We start from the raw sequence: 18,523 nt of genomic DNA on the forward strand, positions 1-18,523 counted from the left end.
GTCCAGTCTGATTTGTCACTTACATTTTGCCCCATACTTATACTTATCACGTTTTTCTCCTTTTTTATTTAAATAGATACTTCTTTTTAGATACCTTAGCTAGGTCTTCACACCTGGCCTTTACATCATAAACAAGTAAAGTGAGATGTTAATGGGTAATTATGAATAACAGACAAACAGTTGTCACTTAATTTATCTTATGCAAAGGAAATCAGAATGTATGCACCAGGCAACCAGCTACTCCATTAAAACCAAGGTGAATTCACAAGTCTCCAGAAAGTAAGCAATCAGTGTATATCTAATTCTAAACAGTCAACACAGTCACAAAATAAGGATTTTTTTTTCTATAGACTATCACCAGAAATATAGAAATAAAATCCTGTGGAATAGATCATAGAAGTACATGATCTTAGCAGATTCACCAAAATCAAGATTTTTCACTCTCATTCCTTTAAGTTACATTTTGTTAAGTGAGTGAAAAATCAGAGGAAATACTTGTTTTAAGAGGCAGGCAAAAAAATGATGGCTATATATAGTGACTTTGCATTTTTGACCACTGGTAGAATAATTCTTGCTTCAGATGTGGAAATGCAGTCCTTTCACTTGTGAGATCTACCGTGATAGCTAGAATCACTCTGTGATTGCCTGACTAAAGCAAGGAAACTACTATTGCTAACGGAAGAATCCTGACAATTTGTAACTCAGCACTGGGTTGTGTCAGTTGAAATAATTGCGTTCTTCAGGTATTCTGACATCCAAATTATTGCATTGTGTTATCATGGTACAAGACTCTAAATCTGGATCATTTTATTTTAATTTGGTAATCAGGCAAACATGATATCCTTTGTTAGGCCCACAAAGTTTATGGCACCATGATTAATATCCTGTTTCACTGCAGATTATTCAACCAGAAACCCCAATCACTAGTTTAAGCTTTAAAATTTCATGATCATGAAACTTTAGCAGTATGGCTTGATTTCATATATGTAAGAAATTATGCATCATGCTGTGTGCAGCTAAAAGGCAGTGTTATGAACCTTGGTATAGCATGTACATTGGTGGTATTATTCATTAGAAAAATCTTAATTTGGTTATATTAACTGATCACACTGCCATGAAAATTGCAATTTAAAAATGTTTGGGAAAGGTAAGTAGACATTTTAAAATCATAACCAAACATGGTGCTTTTTTTGTACTTACACAATAGCATTTTCATGACTCACTGCATAAAGTAAATTGAGTGAGCACAAAAAAAAAATCTGTTTTTTTAATGTTTTTATTGTTTGATGTTGTAGGGTGAAGTCCATCTCTGCCATTTGGAAGCAAAGCGCGATGCCGTTGAACAGATGTCCTTGAAGCTCTACAGTGACTTATACTCTAGCAGCAACAAGCGGCAACAGGAGTTTGCAGAAATGTCCAAGGCCAACAGAACAGAGAATGCTGGGTACGGCACATGCCTTCTTCTTTTAGATATAGTTGTAAAAACATGTTATGGTATTATAAGTTTTCTGATTCATATGATAATAATGTGACTAACAAAATCAGGATTCCCCAAACATTGGTTTGATCAGAATTTCTCGTTGAAAGGTACAATTTTACTGGCATCAAGTCTGCACTAAAATGATACGTTTACAACATACCATTTTGACGTGAAAACCACAGGCAAAGGTTGGAATAATTAGTTAAAAGTATGCATGAGAATAACTATTCCCAAATGGAGAAAAGGTGTTTGTCGAGCAAAGAGGGTACATCATGTATATTGGCCTATCTTATCCCACCTTTTAGAATTTTTTTTTGCCACCAACGATGAGCTAATAGCAGAGCATCTGATGGCAACTATAAAGTCACAATGTTACTAGTTCAACTGCAGAATCATAGCTGGGAGTCCTACATCAGAAATTAATTGTCATACAGCAAGCATCAATAATAATGCATGGTTAAAGATAGGTAAATAGAAATGTCAGCAGTAGAATTAGTTAAAACACAAAAATAAAAGTTTGAGGGCTATTGTTTTTTAACAGCGCAGTTTTTTAATGTTCTGTCTGGAATTATATGTATAGCTTTGCAGTACAGCAGTGCTGTCTAATTTTGACCTAGCTTGTCTGCCGTCCTTGCAAAGAGGGATAAAGCTTTGACTATAGCTCATTGACCTGGCTGATAAATAGCTTGGATATCTGTTGGAAATGTCATCCAGGAAACAGACATGTCTGTCTTTGGACAGAACCTTCCAAACCACAATACCTTCGAGAAGGGATGATAAGCCAATGGATGTTCCAGAGGCAAGCATTTGCTCCCCAAACCAGGAATGCAGTAGCCCTCATTACTGGTGCAAAGGAAGGGTACACCTGGATGAGGAGGGTATAGTGGCTCCTGCAGTAATGTGGACAAGTTGTACCCTGCTGAAAGGAAGGGTTAGAGCCAGTGAAAAATATGCAGTCAGATGCCAGGAAAAAAATCTGAGGTGCTTAAAAGTGTATGGCATTTATTTTACCTCATTCCTATATTCTTGCAACAAAAAAGATAGTAAAAGAGGTGGAAATAACTGTATTTTTTGGAATTTTCTTTAAATGTTGTCTAGTTTTGATTACGTAAATGACATACTGTATTAAATATGCAATCTGTTATTCTTGGCTTACACTAACAATGCACTACTGGCCTTCTTTATTTAGTTTAGCCTACATATATATTGACAATCACATGTTAGGGCTTCAATGAGTCTGTGGTGTAGCTTAAATAACTGGTGGACTCAAAAATCTTTCTCAACTCTTATGTTCACTCTGTGTTATCTGAGAAGCGACTGCCATGCATGATAAGTCAATACCTGGGCATCTGATGGCAGCTATGAAAATGCAGTGTTACTAGCTCACCAGCCGGCTATCAGAAAAAGCACTGGAAAATAACATGCACCTCTCCTGTACTGTCTGGACAACTTCAAGGTCTTTGTGCTGGACACACTCGCAACAGTGTGCATGTCCATATATCTTAGTCCAGGGTATAGAGGGACTGTAATCTGTTTTTCTTTGTATGTATATTTTTCCAGTAGATGAAACCTCCCTCATTATGAACAGCTGCCACCCCCCCAAAAAAACATTTTAATTATATTAATTTATACCATTATTGTGAAAGAAGATTTTTGCATCCAAACATCTTAAAACAACATTGTAAAATCTTCTCAGAAATAAGATCAAGAAATGTTATAGCATTTGTTGTGTACCAGTGGCCAAGCTGTTTAATTGTGTGCACTGGTGTTCACTCAATAAGATTCTGCTACAAAACATACTTTAGCATTATAACACATTTCTATGGTATTTGACAGTTCACTGTTTTTTATATGCATTCTAACCAGTTTTTTATATGCATTCTAACCAGTTTATATAACGATCATAACATTTTATCCTCAAGATTTCAAAATATCACTCAATGTATATCACATTTATTGACTTCTAAAGGACAAACTGCAAAAATGCATTGAAGAGGTCAGTTCTGAAATGTGGTATCACTTAGCAATCATGTACCTGTTGTCCAGCTGAGAATTGCATTATAATTTGGTGTGTTTTATGAGTTCATGTCCTAAGATTACTTCACTGAAAATGTTGGCCAAATGCAGTAACACTGCCAGAGATTTGAACCTTAATTTTATTTCATGAATACTAGCTAATAAATGAGGTTTGGCAACAAACCAAGTTGTCCTGGGATATCTTCAAGATGGGTAGGCTGATATATTAATGGGAGTTAAGTGGGTTGGCAAGGTGAAAGGGTTAAATGGAGGAAGAGATGATTGGGAGGAAATGAGATAAGGGTGGGGAAGGGCTTAAAGGGTTTAGACAAGTGTAGCTGGGTAAGTAATCACATTTTGGCGTGAACTTGTATGGCAAGCCATGTCTGTGATGATCTGTAGGTATTCTGAGGGACAGATAGGCCATAATTAATGTTAGCAGTTGTGGAGAAGGCTTTGTGGTGTTTGTTTGCTGTGCAGATGCATGGTGGGCAGTTGTGGGGGAGGATGGATGCAAGATCAAGGGGGCATTTGGGTAGTTAGGTTGTTTTAAAGGGTTTGGTTTGAGATCCTTACCTTTGTTGATGGCAGGGTTGCATTTGGTCAGTAGCAGGTCTAAGGGATGCATGGTGGGCAGGTTAGTTATCATTTAGCAAATACAACAATATTAAAGTCACGGACACAGGACTTGGAGCAGCAGTCACAGCACTTTAATACCAACGTAGCACTTTGGCACCAAGCCTTCAACGAGTACAAATCTATTCTCTTTTTCTTTGTTATTTATACACACATAAAATCTAAATACTTAATTAATTAAACAATCAATTAATTAAACAATCAATTAGTGCACTAAATTACATATATCCAATTAACTTCCTTATTTAACCCATGGGGTTCCAAAGTATTATACTTTAAAATAAAAAGAGTTTTTTTTTCAGTAGCTTTTCTTTAATATATGAAACTTCACCCGATGAAACTTTCATTTTTTCCAGAATGCATCCTTGTAAGCAATCTGGCTTAGCATTGTGTGCAGTTATAAAATGTTGTCCTAAAGGACTTTCTATTTTATGATTTTTAATGTCCCTTATGTGTTCTTGCAGGCATGTTTTAAACGCTCTCCCTGTTTCCCCTATATATTAAAGGTTACAGCTACACCTAAAGGCATAAATTATTTCTTCTGTAACGCATGTATAAAGATCTCTAGGGGTGAATCTAACACCATTATTTTTTTAAAAAGCTGTCACTACATGTTTACACACTGAACATTTTTTACAAGCCATGGTTCCTATTTTATTTTCCTTTAAATTAGGATATATAATAATTTCAGGTGGTATAAACAATTATGTACCATCATGTCAGCCAAGTTTCTACTTCTTTTATAAGAAACTTTCACCTGATTCTTTATCAAATATTTCAAATCTTTATCATTCATTACCATTTTCCAATTTTTTTTAACTTCCCTAACTATAGCCTCTGTCAGTACATTAAATGTTGTACATAAAATTCTCTAACAACCTCTATGGTCTTTCCTTCATTATTTCTACCTCTTCTTATCACTTCATTGCTATTTCCATTTGTTTCACCTTTCCTCAAGGCACTATTATGCCTATTTGTTGTTCCATATCTGCATTCTTTTACTTTATTCTTAGATTCTTCCACTATTTGTTTGTTTTCCCCCTCTCTATAAACATATTTCTGTTTTTAACAGTTCACATTCAAAAACATCATTAGAACTGCATCATTTATTTAATCTTAAAAATTCATTATATGGCAATATAGCTATTAAGTTGTCATTTAGTATGAGTGTGTCATTTCATGTTTACATCTCATGAGTATTAGTTGTCATTTAGTATGAGTGTGTCATTTCATGTTTACATCTCATGGGTATTAGTTGTAATTTAGTATGAGTGTAATTTCATGTTTACATCTCATGAGTATTAGTTGTCATTTAGTATGAGTGTGTCATTTCATGTTTACATCTCATGAGTATTAGTTGTCATTTAGTATGTGTGTCATTTCATGTTTACATCTCATGAGTATTAGTTGTCATTTAGTATGAGTGTGTCATTTCATGTTTACATCTCATGAGTATTAGTTGTCATTTAGCAGCTGCTGCAGTCTTTTCCTTCCCTGCGGTGCTGTTGTGTTGCTGACAGGGATCCTGGTCATTTGCTGGTGGAGCTTTGGAGTGGTGTGGCTCAATTCCCCTGGTTAGTGGGGCAGGAACATTGTGGTGTCATGTTGTTGAGGAAGGGAGTTTATTAAAAAAAAAAAAAGGAAGGAGAAAATGGCTTTGCTCTTATGCTCTTGGCATGGTTTTATAGGGCCGTATTTCCCACAGTTGTGCAGTCCTTTGCAAGAGTTGTGCCCCTACTTTTCATCCTCTTGTGGTGATTTTGCGGGTCTTTCCTCATCTTGGCTTGTTTTAGTGGTGGTTTGTGAGCCAGAGGGAGCCGCACTGGCCATTTCATGGGCTGTGGGTTCCTGGGGGGGGGGGGGTTGCTACCGCGCATGCATGGAGTAGTGTCGAAGGTTCCTATCTATAAAACAAAAAAAAAGGGGGGGGGGCACTTTCTGATGAGGGCTGTGTGGTGCTTTCTGGGACTTGGACTGTAGAAATACATGGCAATCATATACCACAAGGTGTATAAACACGGTCCAAAGAGATTTATCGGTTGGCTGGCTGGTGAAGGTGGGCTCGGGGCTTTGTTGCTTTTTGTCTTGTCGCAGGCAGCCCGTATCTTTAGAAGTTGAGTGACAGTAGGATTCCTCTTTTCTGAGGTGGATTACCTTAATTAGAGTTATAACTGTATTTTCCCCATAAGAAATGTATGCTGGTTGGATTACCTTGTTCTGCCTGTGCTGGAAGTTAATAGTGCTATGAGTTTACAGTGTTATATATTCCGGTGAGACGTGGCCGTGATACATGGAGAGCCAAGATGGAGGCTAGTGTGAGTAATACCTTCAGTTTTGCTATTCTCCCCCTTTTCCAGTCAGATTCCTGGCTGGTTGAGTAACTGTACAGTAAAAGGAAATGCTACATAAGTTCGTAGCTTGTAGAAAGAGGGGTGGTGTGGAGATGGCAGCTTTTCAGTGGCGGGGTGCTGTAACTATGGGGACGCTACCCATTCAAATATTCTGTAAGCTTGGTAATGTCATGGGGCTTATTTAAGGGAAACTCTTCCCTTCATCATGGTGGCCTTCCCTTATTTTATTATATGAAAAAAAAAACAGTGATCTCCTCCATATGCACACAAAGTTGTTCATGTTTGTGAGGGGTTGGCGCATCTTGGAGCAGATATGATCACCTCTGCTCCATTTTCGTTCTTTACTGCGCTTTGCTTTGGCTGCTGTGCAGCTTGATTCTATGGGCTTGGTTCCTGCTCATGCTGTTGTGAGGATGGGTTTACGGTGCTTGTTGTTTTGCAGTCGAGTTGTGGGCTGGACTGGCTGTGTGTAGGGACAGTTCGGGGGGTGTCCTCCTTTCATTGTGTTTTGTGTTTTTTGTGGTGGTTTGTTGGCTGGGGGAAGTAGTGATGGCCGTTTCATGGGCTACGGGTTCCATGAGGAAAGAAGTTGCTGCTGCCTGCCACGCATGCATGCCCTCAAGGGTATAGATGTTGCAGACTGTCTGGGGCTCGTCTATGTAGGGTTTCTTTGGTTCATCGCGGAGCTTCCAGTTTTTATTGATTTTCTATGGATTTGTAGTCATGGTACATCAATGGAGTTCACAGCCCTATGCAAATTAAAAAAAATGTAGGTCAGACATTGCAGTTTCAGGCTTTCTGCTTTTTCACAAACTTAGGCTGTTACAGGATCTGTTATTTTGTCAATTTTATTGGCAGATTTTGCAGAATGTCCAGATTTTGCCTCATTTGGTCCATCTTCATAAAATTGAGGATGGCAAATTAGGGGCAAATCATTACAGACTGAAGCTAGTAGCAATATTTTAATAATTACAGACAACTGAGATTCAGACAGCATACCCTTTAAAAATGTCATGCCAGTGGGAAAAACTCTTCTATCAGCTTTCTAGGTTTGTAGAAGCAATATTTATAATTGTCCCTAATTGGGTCCTTTGTCCCACTTTTATTTATGACTTTGTCCAGATTTCTCACAGTAAGGGATTAAAATGTATGTGGAGGATTAAGCAGGGTATGTCTCCCTTTATTATTTTGCCTTGTGCTTTGGAAACGGCAGTCACAGTACCTCAGCAGGTACCAGATTTGCCCTGCATGCATTTGGCATAGTCTGCATTTTTCCACAAGGTAAACTGAATAGTGATGCCACAGGGCAGCATGAGAGATGTGTGATAATCTTTACAGTTTTACTTATGGCCTTGTCCCAATTTTTTTCCTCTAAGACATTGACAGGGAGTGTTCACAGTGGTTGTACTATTTATCTGACAGGAGATAAGGAGGTGCTGGATTATACATTTAGCATTTGAGGAGTGGAATTCCCTTTGGTTCATTAAGATAGCATGGGCCCAGGTTCAGGAAAGCCTACATTAAGTGTATAGCATATTGAGGCAATTGACAACACAAGCATAGCTTCTACCTAATTCCTGTGAATGCAAAACCTGTTATTCTGTACATTTCTTCCCTGGTTGGCAGGATAGCTTGTCTTTAAAGATGTCTTTGAATGTGCATTGTGTATTTTAGATGATTTATATGTCCTTTTTCTTGCAGATGGGGGTTTTGGAATGCTGCTTCTATAATTTGGAATAGGTGGGTATAAGGCAGAGCCTTCTCTTTACATTTTAGAGGATTTACTTTTTTCCTTTTCTTTGTAGATGGTGGTGTGATGAGTACCAGTTGTGGCGCTACACAGTGAGTTCGCAGATGATGGAAGCAGTGGCAAGCGAGGAGGTTACACATGGGGGAGCACAAGTGGGCAACAGTTACTGGCTGAAGTAAGTGGATTTCAAAGTTGTTGGTTTTGGTAGGGGATTTACAGTGCTAGCCACAGATGGACAGACATTTGAGTTTCTGATTTCAAGGTTAATTGGTTGTACAATCTGTTCTACTAACCATTTCAGTATGTTAGATCAATGTTGGAAAGTTATCTCTATTTTTTTTTTTTTTTTTGGGCATGTGTATTCAATAGTATAGGGAGCCACAGCCATGGGCCATAGGTAAGAGTCTGGGTTCCTGCAGTGGGCATGATGAGGTTACAGGTAATTCATTTTATTTAGTGCTCATTAAGGCACATCACTGTAGATGGGGTTCAGAGGTGGGGTGGAGTCACAGCAATCTTAGGATCATAGGAAGTTACTAGGCTACTTGCTCTGGGGTGATTACAAGCTAGACAAGTTTGGCTCTTATTTCTGCGGGTAGCACCTATCACCCTTGTCCAAGGGGATATGATAAGGTGGGGGGCTGGTCTCATACTTTGGTACAGAGTTTGGCAAACACTTGATGGGGGTGGCAGCGGTCCTTGTCAGTACCTCCATGTTAAGTATTCTTGGTATGTGTGCACATACAATTTATTATTTTTCTTTTCTTTGCAGATTGCTGAAGTGCAGAAAGCATCATGCAGTGGCCTTAAATCTGGATCTGAAAGGTCATGCTTTTTGATAGGATGGATGTCTTGCTACTGGAATAGGGCACAATGAGGGTCCGAATAATCACCTTATTATAGCATGTTAGAGCACTGTGTTCAAGTAGTGTGGGAGCTGATTATTGTGTTGGCATGGGGGGCAAGTAAGGAAGAGGTAGGTGGGGGGCCAGGGAAAAACAGTTGGGGACGGTCTATTTGGAACCTTGAGGTGACTATAGTTACTCATCCAGTTGGGAGAAGTACCAATGACGTGTTGTTTGACAGGATGCCGGAGTTTGTTCCTAAAGGGTGGTATCTTTGAGATGACAAATTTGTCCCTTGAATTGCCATTTGGTAATGAGTGAATTTGTGGTGTTTAAGGTTGGGCACGTACAGTACTTCATTGCTGGGTATAGGCGAGTTTTCAGGAACCAGGTCAAGGGGTTCTGGTTTTCTGGCACTTAGTGTTAGGTCATTAAAGTTTTGCAGTTAGACTATTCTCTGCAGTCACCAGTGGGTAAAAGATTGGGGGATGGATTGTTCATTTAGTTGGTGCAGGTTTGGGAAGAAGGGGTGCATTCCATTTGGTCAAGGAGACTTCAGCTTCAATATCTACAGTCTCATGGGTGACAGGGTATGAATCTAGAGGTGTCCCAGTTAAAGTCTATTGATATTTAAGTTATCCTGCTACAGTGATTAGTTACCATATCCTTGGTTGGTACCACGTTACCTTGGGTTAGAATGGGGGGTGGGGGTCATTGATTCTGTAGTGTGTTTTTGTTTTGACAGTGAAAAGATTGATGGGGTAAGGTAGTTTTAGGTTGAGGTGGGAGAGTACGGCAAGCTAGCAGGGGTGGTTTAGGGGCGGGGTGTGCTTTGACATTGCTCAATGTCATTAAGAAATTTAGATTGTATGCAGAGAATTTACATTGTTCTTTCTTTGCAGGTGGCAGTAGTTGGGGCCTGAAGAAAATAGCGTGGAAGGTGATGGAGTTGGCAGAGTGGTTGTTCTTGCTTTTGACTTTGTCGGTTGCAGAACAGGTCCTGGTTACCAGAGTAGTGCAATGCGGCCACAAAGCGCAGTTAGCAGAAAGAGCAATGGTCAGTTGCTCGACAGAAGTGGAGTGAAAAGGAAGGTATTTGGTTGGAGTGGATGTTCTGGTGTTGGACAAGGCGTTCAGAGGTAATGTTATTTTTTAGGTTCATCAAGGCACATTTCAGAACTGGTATGTTAGGGTTTTGGGGTTGATAACAGGGATGGGATTAGGTTTACAAATGGGTATACCAAATGATGTTTGGCTTAACCCATCGTGGAAATTTTGGTAGGTGGGAGGGGGAACAGCCTGGTCAGGCTGGTTGGCAGAGAAGAGGGACAGGCTTGCCCTCTTCTGCTCCCCCTCTGGTGTCTGGAGGTTCATTTCAAGGATTTGGGGAAAGGAAATGAGCAGCTGGAGGAAGTTTGCTAAATAGGTAAGCAATTGGAGGTAAGGATGCTGCTTATTTGGTTGGAAAGTAATTCAATTAATGGTTTATGAAGTGAGATGGGGCGCTGCTTCCTAAGTAAAGGATGGGTAATTCAATAAATGGGATGCAAAGTGAGTCTTGGATGCTGCTTCATAAGTAAAGTAAGCGAGCAATAGTATGGACGCTGCTTACTGGAGCAGGATGAGCAGGGACACTGTCAAGAATAACATTACAAGGATGTTTATAAGTAAAGTAAGCGAGCAAAGGTATGGACGCTGCCTACTGGGGCAGGATGAGCTGGTACTCTGTTCTGATTAACATTACAAGGATGTTTATGCTGTGTTTAAAATCAACTATACTAGGTCCAGTTGTAATAAATTTTGTTAATCAAAGCTATGTTATGAAGTTTAATAAAGGTCATCAAATGTCATTCAGTGTGATGTGTTTATTGAAGGGGACCGGGACAAATTAATTTTTTATTTATTTATTTATTTTTTTTAGTATTTTGACCAATCTTTACAGCATGTTGTCTGTAGAACATTACCTTTAACAGATTCATGGTGTAGTTTTATCGATAATAGTAAAGGAGAGTTCAGTAGATAAAGACCTATAGTATACTGACTTCAGCCAAGTATTTGGACTGGACTAGAGGGTTCCTGTTGACATCCAACTTGCAAGTGTAACAGAGTCGAAGAGCTTGCAGGCCAACTATTCTGACAAGTACAAGTATTGACTGGCTTCCATTGAATGCTGACTGACAAGTCTTTGTTGAACACAGAACGACATGGGCTGCCAGGAGAACAATAATTGTATACTGCAAAATGACCAGTAATTTCTTTACAGATTTTTTCATTTGTAATTTTCTTTAGCTTTACCACATAGATAGCAATGCTTCTGTTACATTTTAACAAAACTGCTAAGCTGTTGTTTCTGAACAATTATTTTTCAGTTTACCTGCTGCTTAAGGCACATCAGTTTTGTTGGTGTATAGTCATTCTAATGTTGGTGTCTATCCTTGTGGGACTGCATTATACTGATTCATGTCTAAAAAACTGCCAGACATTTAAGGACTGCTGGCCATTCATGCCACTTTTTGTTAAGTTTCTGCCCTACATTCATATCCCACATGCATGTTCAAAGTACCATGGCATATTCTTCTCCCAATGGCATACTATATTCACTCAGAACTGTCTTATGTGTGTATATAGTTGAGGAATGCTTATGTCACATCACAAATAAATGCATACATACGTGCATGCATAAGTTTACAAATCCAGATAAGAATAAAAAGATAGCTATGCAGTTAAGGCAGACAGATGCAAAGTAACATGATAACAAGCACATACAAATGTATATTAAGTCCCTGATGACTATGTCAACCTTAGGTGGAATGTTGAAATGTTATCTATGTAGTAAGCAGCACTTACAACATAAAAATGAGCAAGGAAAATCTGAAAAAAATAGACTAAAAGAAGAACTGTAAAATTCCACTATGCTATGCAGCAAACCAACTCTAGAAAGGAAACATTCCCAGTTATTTGGGGTCTCAGTGATCTCAGTACAGAAAGTGTAGTAGTCACCACCAAAGGAAAAAAAATGCAAATAAATATAAAATTAAGTTTTTATTTTACAATGACCTTTTCATATTAAATCGAAAACAGACTTCATCAGAGTACACAACTTTAATACACTGCCTTCTTTTATATTGCAAAACACTAATTGATTGGTTAATTCATTAAGATAGATAGGCATTGAATTTGTGTACATATAGAAATATGTGTGTGTATGAATAGCTACAGTATTTTACACCATTTCTCACTAAACAATCATGAATTAAAAAAATAATTAAAAAATTAAAATGTACTATTAAAAACTGGTTTGGAATTATAAGGAATACTGTCTCACAACAAAGAAGTTTGCAACTTGTATAAGTAAGATTCTGTATTAACCACCACAATTCTGTGCTGAAACAGAACTAAATTAACTTCCTGAAAAAACATGTCAACTATAATTAAAAATATATGAATGAAATAATATATAATATAAAATACCTAAATGACTGTTTGTATGTGTGTGTGTATTTTTATGTATTTTTATAATGTTTGTGCCTTTTCTTAAGGGCAGGGAGAATAGAATTAGAATCATTAATACCAGGTGTTCTTATTGCATCTAGTTTGAGCTGCCATAGGAGGTCACAAAATTCAGTGAGGTCCTTCCATGGACCACCCCTTTGACTTTTTTCTGTTTTTTCCAGTATAATAAAAGAAATTTGTTTAAAACCTACACAAGTAATTGAATGCCTATATAGTGCACCTTGGGGTTGTTTTACAAGGTATTATATATAGTGCATTATTGAAGTTTGTTTTTTGAGATATCATAAATGTATTTGTATATGCGCCTTCTCAACTCCCTCCTTCCCAAGATAGAAGGCATCACATACCGAACACTTGGCTAAATATACTGTCCCCTTGGTTTAACAATATTTGTCCTGAGCATGGAGTAAAGAATACACTTAGTTATTTAAATAAAATGCATTAATTTCCAGTATGTATTTGCATTGGTTGCAATTTCCACATCATTTTGTCCCTTTCCTATCGTCCTTTGGATTTACAAGATTGATCTTCTCAATTAGATCTTTGAGATTGTTGGCACATTTATAAACACAGGTGGGTTTTGCACCAAGCATTAAAGCCACATTTTACCAATTTCTTGTCACCTTCCCACTGTAGGAGTAGGAAAGCATGTTTATGTGAGACCCCTTCCTCTTCACTGCCTTAGCATACTTGTGTGAGACCTATGCTTCCAGTTACTTTTGCATGTTTGTTGAGACCCTTCCTAATAGCAGCCTTAACATATCACCTTCCTCCTAGTTTTCTTAGAATATTTATGGGCAACGTCTTCCAGTTACTTTAGCATGTTTGTGTGAGACCCCATCTCCTATCTTCTTTAATATGTTTGTGTGAGATCCCCTGGTTAGCTTTCTTTGCATGTTTGTATGAGGCCCCTTCTTTTATCTGCTTAAGCATCTTTGTGTGACACCCTCTTTTTACCTGCTTTAGTGTGTTTTGGTGAGGCCTCATCTCATACCTTCTTTAATGTTTGTGTGAGACCCATCCTCTTACCTGCTTTAGCAGTTTGTGTGAGAACCCTTCTTTTACCTGCTTTAGCAGTTTGTGTGAGACCCCTCCTCTTACCTGCTTTAGCAGTTTGTGTGAGACCCCTCCTCTTACCTGCTTTAGCAGTTTGTGTGAGACCCCTCCTCTTACCTGCTTTAGCAGTTTGTGTGAGATCCCTCCTTTTACCTGCTTTAGCAGTTTGTGTGAGATCCCTCCTTTTACCTGCTTTAGCAGTTTGTGTGAGACCCCTCCTCTTAGTTGCCGTAACTCATTTGCTGTTTCTGTTCCTGTACCTTTTTTTGGATCTACTGAGTGACTTATGTGTTGAATCATTCCCCATAGTTTCCCCCTTCTCTGTTTTTCCTCCTGCCACCTTTGTGACACCTGAATGAGTAGTATCTTTGTCTGCCTGAACAACTCCTTGCAGTTATCCCTGTAACTATATGCCTAGGTGGTGATCATCCACAAGAGGTACTTTTATCTAACATTAGCTTACATAAGAGTAGCTAGAGAATCGTTTGTCTCTGTCTATATATTTACTACCCTATCACCACTCTGACATCAGTTTGAAAAAACACATATAGCCCTGTCACCAGCAAACAGTGTGTCCATTATTATATGAGCACCCTGTTGCTCAGTAAGCTAACCAGACCATGTCCACCCTCGCATATACATGTCTACATCTGATTGCCAGTGCATTGTTGCTGCTTTGATGATTGCTAGCATATGATTTTTTTGGTATTTGCTAGTAGCCCTTATAATTTGCCTATATTTTGTCCCATTGCCCAAGCCTACTTTCAGCCCTCATGGATGGTGTATTTTTTTTCTTAAAAAAAGCACAGTACTTTAGTAGCATTAAAACAAACAAACATGTGCCAAACAGTCTACAAATAAAGCAGGCCAAAATGAAAGAAAAAAAAAACAAAAAATCTTCAAAAACTATAGGTTATAACACCAAGTGTTAATTTTATTAAAAAAATAAACAAACAGAGATAATTCTGTCATCTATATTGTTTATAGACTTCTCTAGACTTATTGAATTTTGCCAGATACCTAGACTAATAAAACAAATTAAATTAGCTCCGCCATAATTAATTTTACAAAATAATAGTTAGTTGTTTCATGCAGTGCATTGTCTACATAAGCCATATTGGAAAATGCTGATTATAAGTTACAGGAGTAATCCCTTTCAAGATTTCACTTAATAATTACATATGATTTTTTTTCTCAGTCATCTACAGCTTTTACAGAACCTTCAAGATTTTTCCTTTATTCTGCAATAAGCCCAACAGCAGAAACTAGAGAAAAAAAATAGCATGCATTGTGCCTTATCATGTACATTCTTTTACGTACTCATATTTCAAACAAAACAAAAATAAACAAAATAAAGAAAGGAGGAAACATGATAGAGTGAGCCAGGATAAACTTATAAGAGCACCTAGCAAGTCTACTAGAACAATGAATTGATTTTCAAAGAGTGGCTAAGGAGTGACCCTCACCATCAAGTTCAAATGGAGCTTTGAAAGATTAACAAGTTTTAAAAGTGCAATTGACACTTATTACTGTAATAATAATATACAGGATTTAGGCATGGATTGCCTGCCCCTGAGACAGCTATTATTATGCACTGTGTTGTATTGGAATTTGTCTTAGTAGAGCTACATGTGCTGACATACAGTAATAAAAAATGTAAAAAGCAGATGAAGATGGGGGGGGGGGATCCCCGCAAAAAAGAAATGGCATATTTATCATTCAGACTCAAAGCCAATACACCTGGTAAGCTGCGGTGGTGCAGCGGTAGCATTGTTGCCTCACCGCAAGATGTTCTCCTGTTTGATTCTTGACTGGAGTGCCTTCTGTGTGGAGTCTGCGTGTCCTCCCTGCGGTCGAGTGGCGTTTGAAAGACATGCGTGAATGGGCATGCCTTCATTGAAGGTTGGGCATCGGGCTGGCAACTCGGCAGCATAAAAATCTACTGCCAATCATTAGTGGACCGGAGTTCCACTGTGGCGACCCCTAACTGGGAAAAGCCAAAAAGACAAACAACAACAACTCAAATCCAATACACCTGTTAACTTCCACACCATACCCTTGTCCATAGAAAACCAGAAAACATCAAAATCAAATACAGATCCACAAGCACAAATGACAAATCAATAGTAAAATACTTTTTATTGAAAAGGCCAAGCATTAAACAGAACTGACTAGTTTTGGTAGAACAACGTTCCCTCTTCAGTGCTATTTGACACACAAAACTTACATCACCTTTTAAAAGGAAAATAAAAGTTCAATGTCATAATAGTAGGTCGTACCCAACTCAAAGGCACAAAGATTTAAAGGTACACACACACATCAAAGGCACAAAGATTTAAAGATACACACACACACACACACACACACACACACACACACACACACACACACACACACACACACACACACACACACACACACACACACACATAACATAGCTAAAAACATTTTAAAAAGTTCATTTAAAACTAGAGAATTTAAAGCTCCCTGCACAATTAAGGATTTTTGTTCATGATGGGATAGTTTAATTTATTAGGAGATTTAAACCTAATTTATTAATCCCATTAAATACCAGGATGTCTTAAGGAACACTTAGAAAGTGCACTATGCATTCTCTTACAATGCATGTTAATGTTCATGTTCATATTCCACAATCCTAATTTTTAAAGCCTGAGAAGTCTTTCCCACATAAAAAGCGGAGCATGAGCAGATAGCTAAACATGCCACCCATTTGCTCCAACAAATAACTTGATGACAACACATGAAGTAAATATCTTAGACTTCATAACATTAATACATATAGCACACGTACCACAAGGTGCCATTTTCACTGGTTTGGAAACCAGGGCAAATGTTTGGGTCAAAACTGGTTTGGGATATGCTTTAGTATGTCCCCGCATTTGCTCTATAGTGGTGCCCTTCCTACAGATCCATTTTTTGAAATTTGGGTATAATATCAGATCTAGCCAAATCAGTTTAAGATATGCCAATGATCCAAAATCACATGTTTAACCCTAAAAAAGTTGGTACCATAAAAAGTGGACAATGATAGATCATACTTTGAGGATGTATCCACCCATTGTGTACAGTGAGACAAATTAAACTCAGTGTAACTCTCTGTAAAAAATCTTTTTTAAACTCATCTCTCATTTCCCCACTGAGCTCTCTATACTCCTTGCTCCACTCTACCCTCAAGCTTTTATTTCTGTTTTCCCAAAATAGACTTAGCTGACTGTCAAAGATTAAGCAATTTCTCACTTGACTCCAAGTATGTAAATATTGTAAATATCAGTATTGCCATTGTAAAAAAAAAAAAAAAAGTGGAATCTATCTGTATGAATTTTCACTTGTATTTTACCTTTAACACTATGTAACCCTTATTGTATTGTATTGCTTTTGCATTTCCTGACTGTATGAATTTTACACTTGTATTTACCTTCAACACTATGTAACCCTTATTGTATTGTATTGCTTATGGAGCTTTTCTCCCCGGGCCTACACTGAAAATGGGCACTTCATGGCCCAGTGGACTTCCCCGGTAATCAAACTGAAATAAATAAATAAATAAATAAATAAATAAATCTGCTTATGACTCAAAATTCTGTTTCTCAGAACTAAGTCTACGAACTCATAAAATGTATACATCTAGGATCTGCCACATAACACACGCACTCAGGTCACTCCAAAGCAAGTACAAATATAACTCCGTCATTGTCCATGCCGGCGTGAATGACCTGAGACGTACCTCCCTGGACTACATGAAAAGAGACATAGAGGAGCTCTCTGATTGTGTAGCCCAGGCTGGTATGACCCTGACCCTGAGCAGCATCTTGCCCTCACCAAGAATGATGCCACAATACAAAGACAAGATGATCAGCTTTAATAATTGTCTCAATCACTGGTGTCATTCTAGGGGGATCCAATGTCTGTCTGCTTGGGATGACATGCTGGACAAGCCACGCTGCTTTGCAAGGGACGGCTTGCACCTGTCACCACTGGGCTTCTGGATATTGGCTAAGGCTCTTGCCACCCCCATAGTGCCTTTTTTAGGCAAGGCTCAAAAGACAAACCCACCTCCTTAGAAAACAAAAATGGAAAAAAATTAAGGGTATGGCTGCTCAATGCCAGAAGTCTAAATCTCAAGATGCAGGCTCTCGAAGCACTCCTCAGTATGGAGAACATTGATGTCTGTGCAGTAACTGAAACCTGGTTCAAGGCTCCTGAGAGCACCCCAGCGCTACCAGGCTATACCTCATATCATGCTTTTCGGCCCCAAAACTCGGGCCAAACCAAAAAGGGAGGGGGGTGTCCATATTCATCAAGGACACCCACACCTCCAGGTTAGTAGCAACACATGAAGCATCAGAGACCATCCAGGTGCAACTAACCGTAGGCAAAACTGCTATACAGCTGGTAGCATGTTACAGGCCACCCTCCCAATCTCAGGAACCCCATTCAGCCTTCCTGAAGACATTGGAGGATATGAATGTCTCACCAAACACCATCATATTGGGAGACTTCAACTACCCTAACATAGACTGGGTGCATTATTCTAGCCCTAACACCCTAGCCCAAAGGTTCCTGGAATTCATAAATTCAAATGCAATGGAACAGCTAGTCACCTCTCCCACAAGGGGAGATAATATACTAGACCTGATCATCACAAACATGGGGACAAAGTGCTCCACACTGGAAGTATACCCATCACTAGTGAGATCTGACCACAAACTAATCACCCTGGATATACATATCCCACCTCCACCCCCAACACAAAAGACTACAGTGAAAAACTTCTCAAAAGCCGACTTTACACTTCTTAAGACTGAGATGGTATCCTTTAAGCCCACTGGGCCAGTGGAAACCACATCCCACAATG

General features: G+C 38.6%; 1 protein-coding gene across 4 annotated transcripts in view; it reads left to right on the plus strand.

Annotated features, from left to right (window-relative positions):
- The window catches only part of AKAP6 (A-kinase anchoring protein 6), a 2,898,826-nt gene that overhangs the window by 1,813,904 nt on the left and 1,066,399 nt on the right, over positions 1-18,523 (plus strand). For 3 of the 4 annotated variants that reach the window (XM_044073884.1, XM_044073885.1, XR_006365199.1), the window contains exons 9-10: positions 1,296-1,444; positions 8,185-8,223. In XM_044073884.1, the coding sequence (XP_043929819.1) occupies positions 1,296-1,444; positions 8,185-8,223 (188 nt within the window). The remainder of the gene's footprint in view (positions 1-1,295; positions 1,445-8,184; positions 8,224-18,523) is intronic. The other variant, XM_044073886.1, reaches the window with a different exon arrangement.

The sequence above is a fragment of the Protopterus annectens genome, chromosome 6.part0 (assembly GCF_019279795.1).
Source record: "Protopterus annectens isolate FY-2018-M chromosome 6.part0, PAN1.0, whole genome shotgun sequence".
NCBI lineage: Eukaryota > Metazoa > Chordata > Ceratodontiformes > Protopteridae > Protopterus > Protopterus annectens.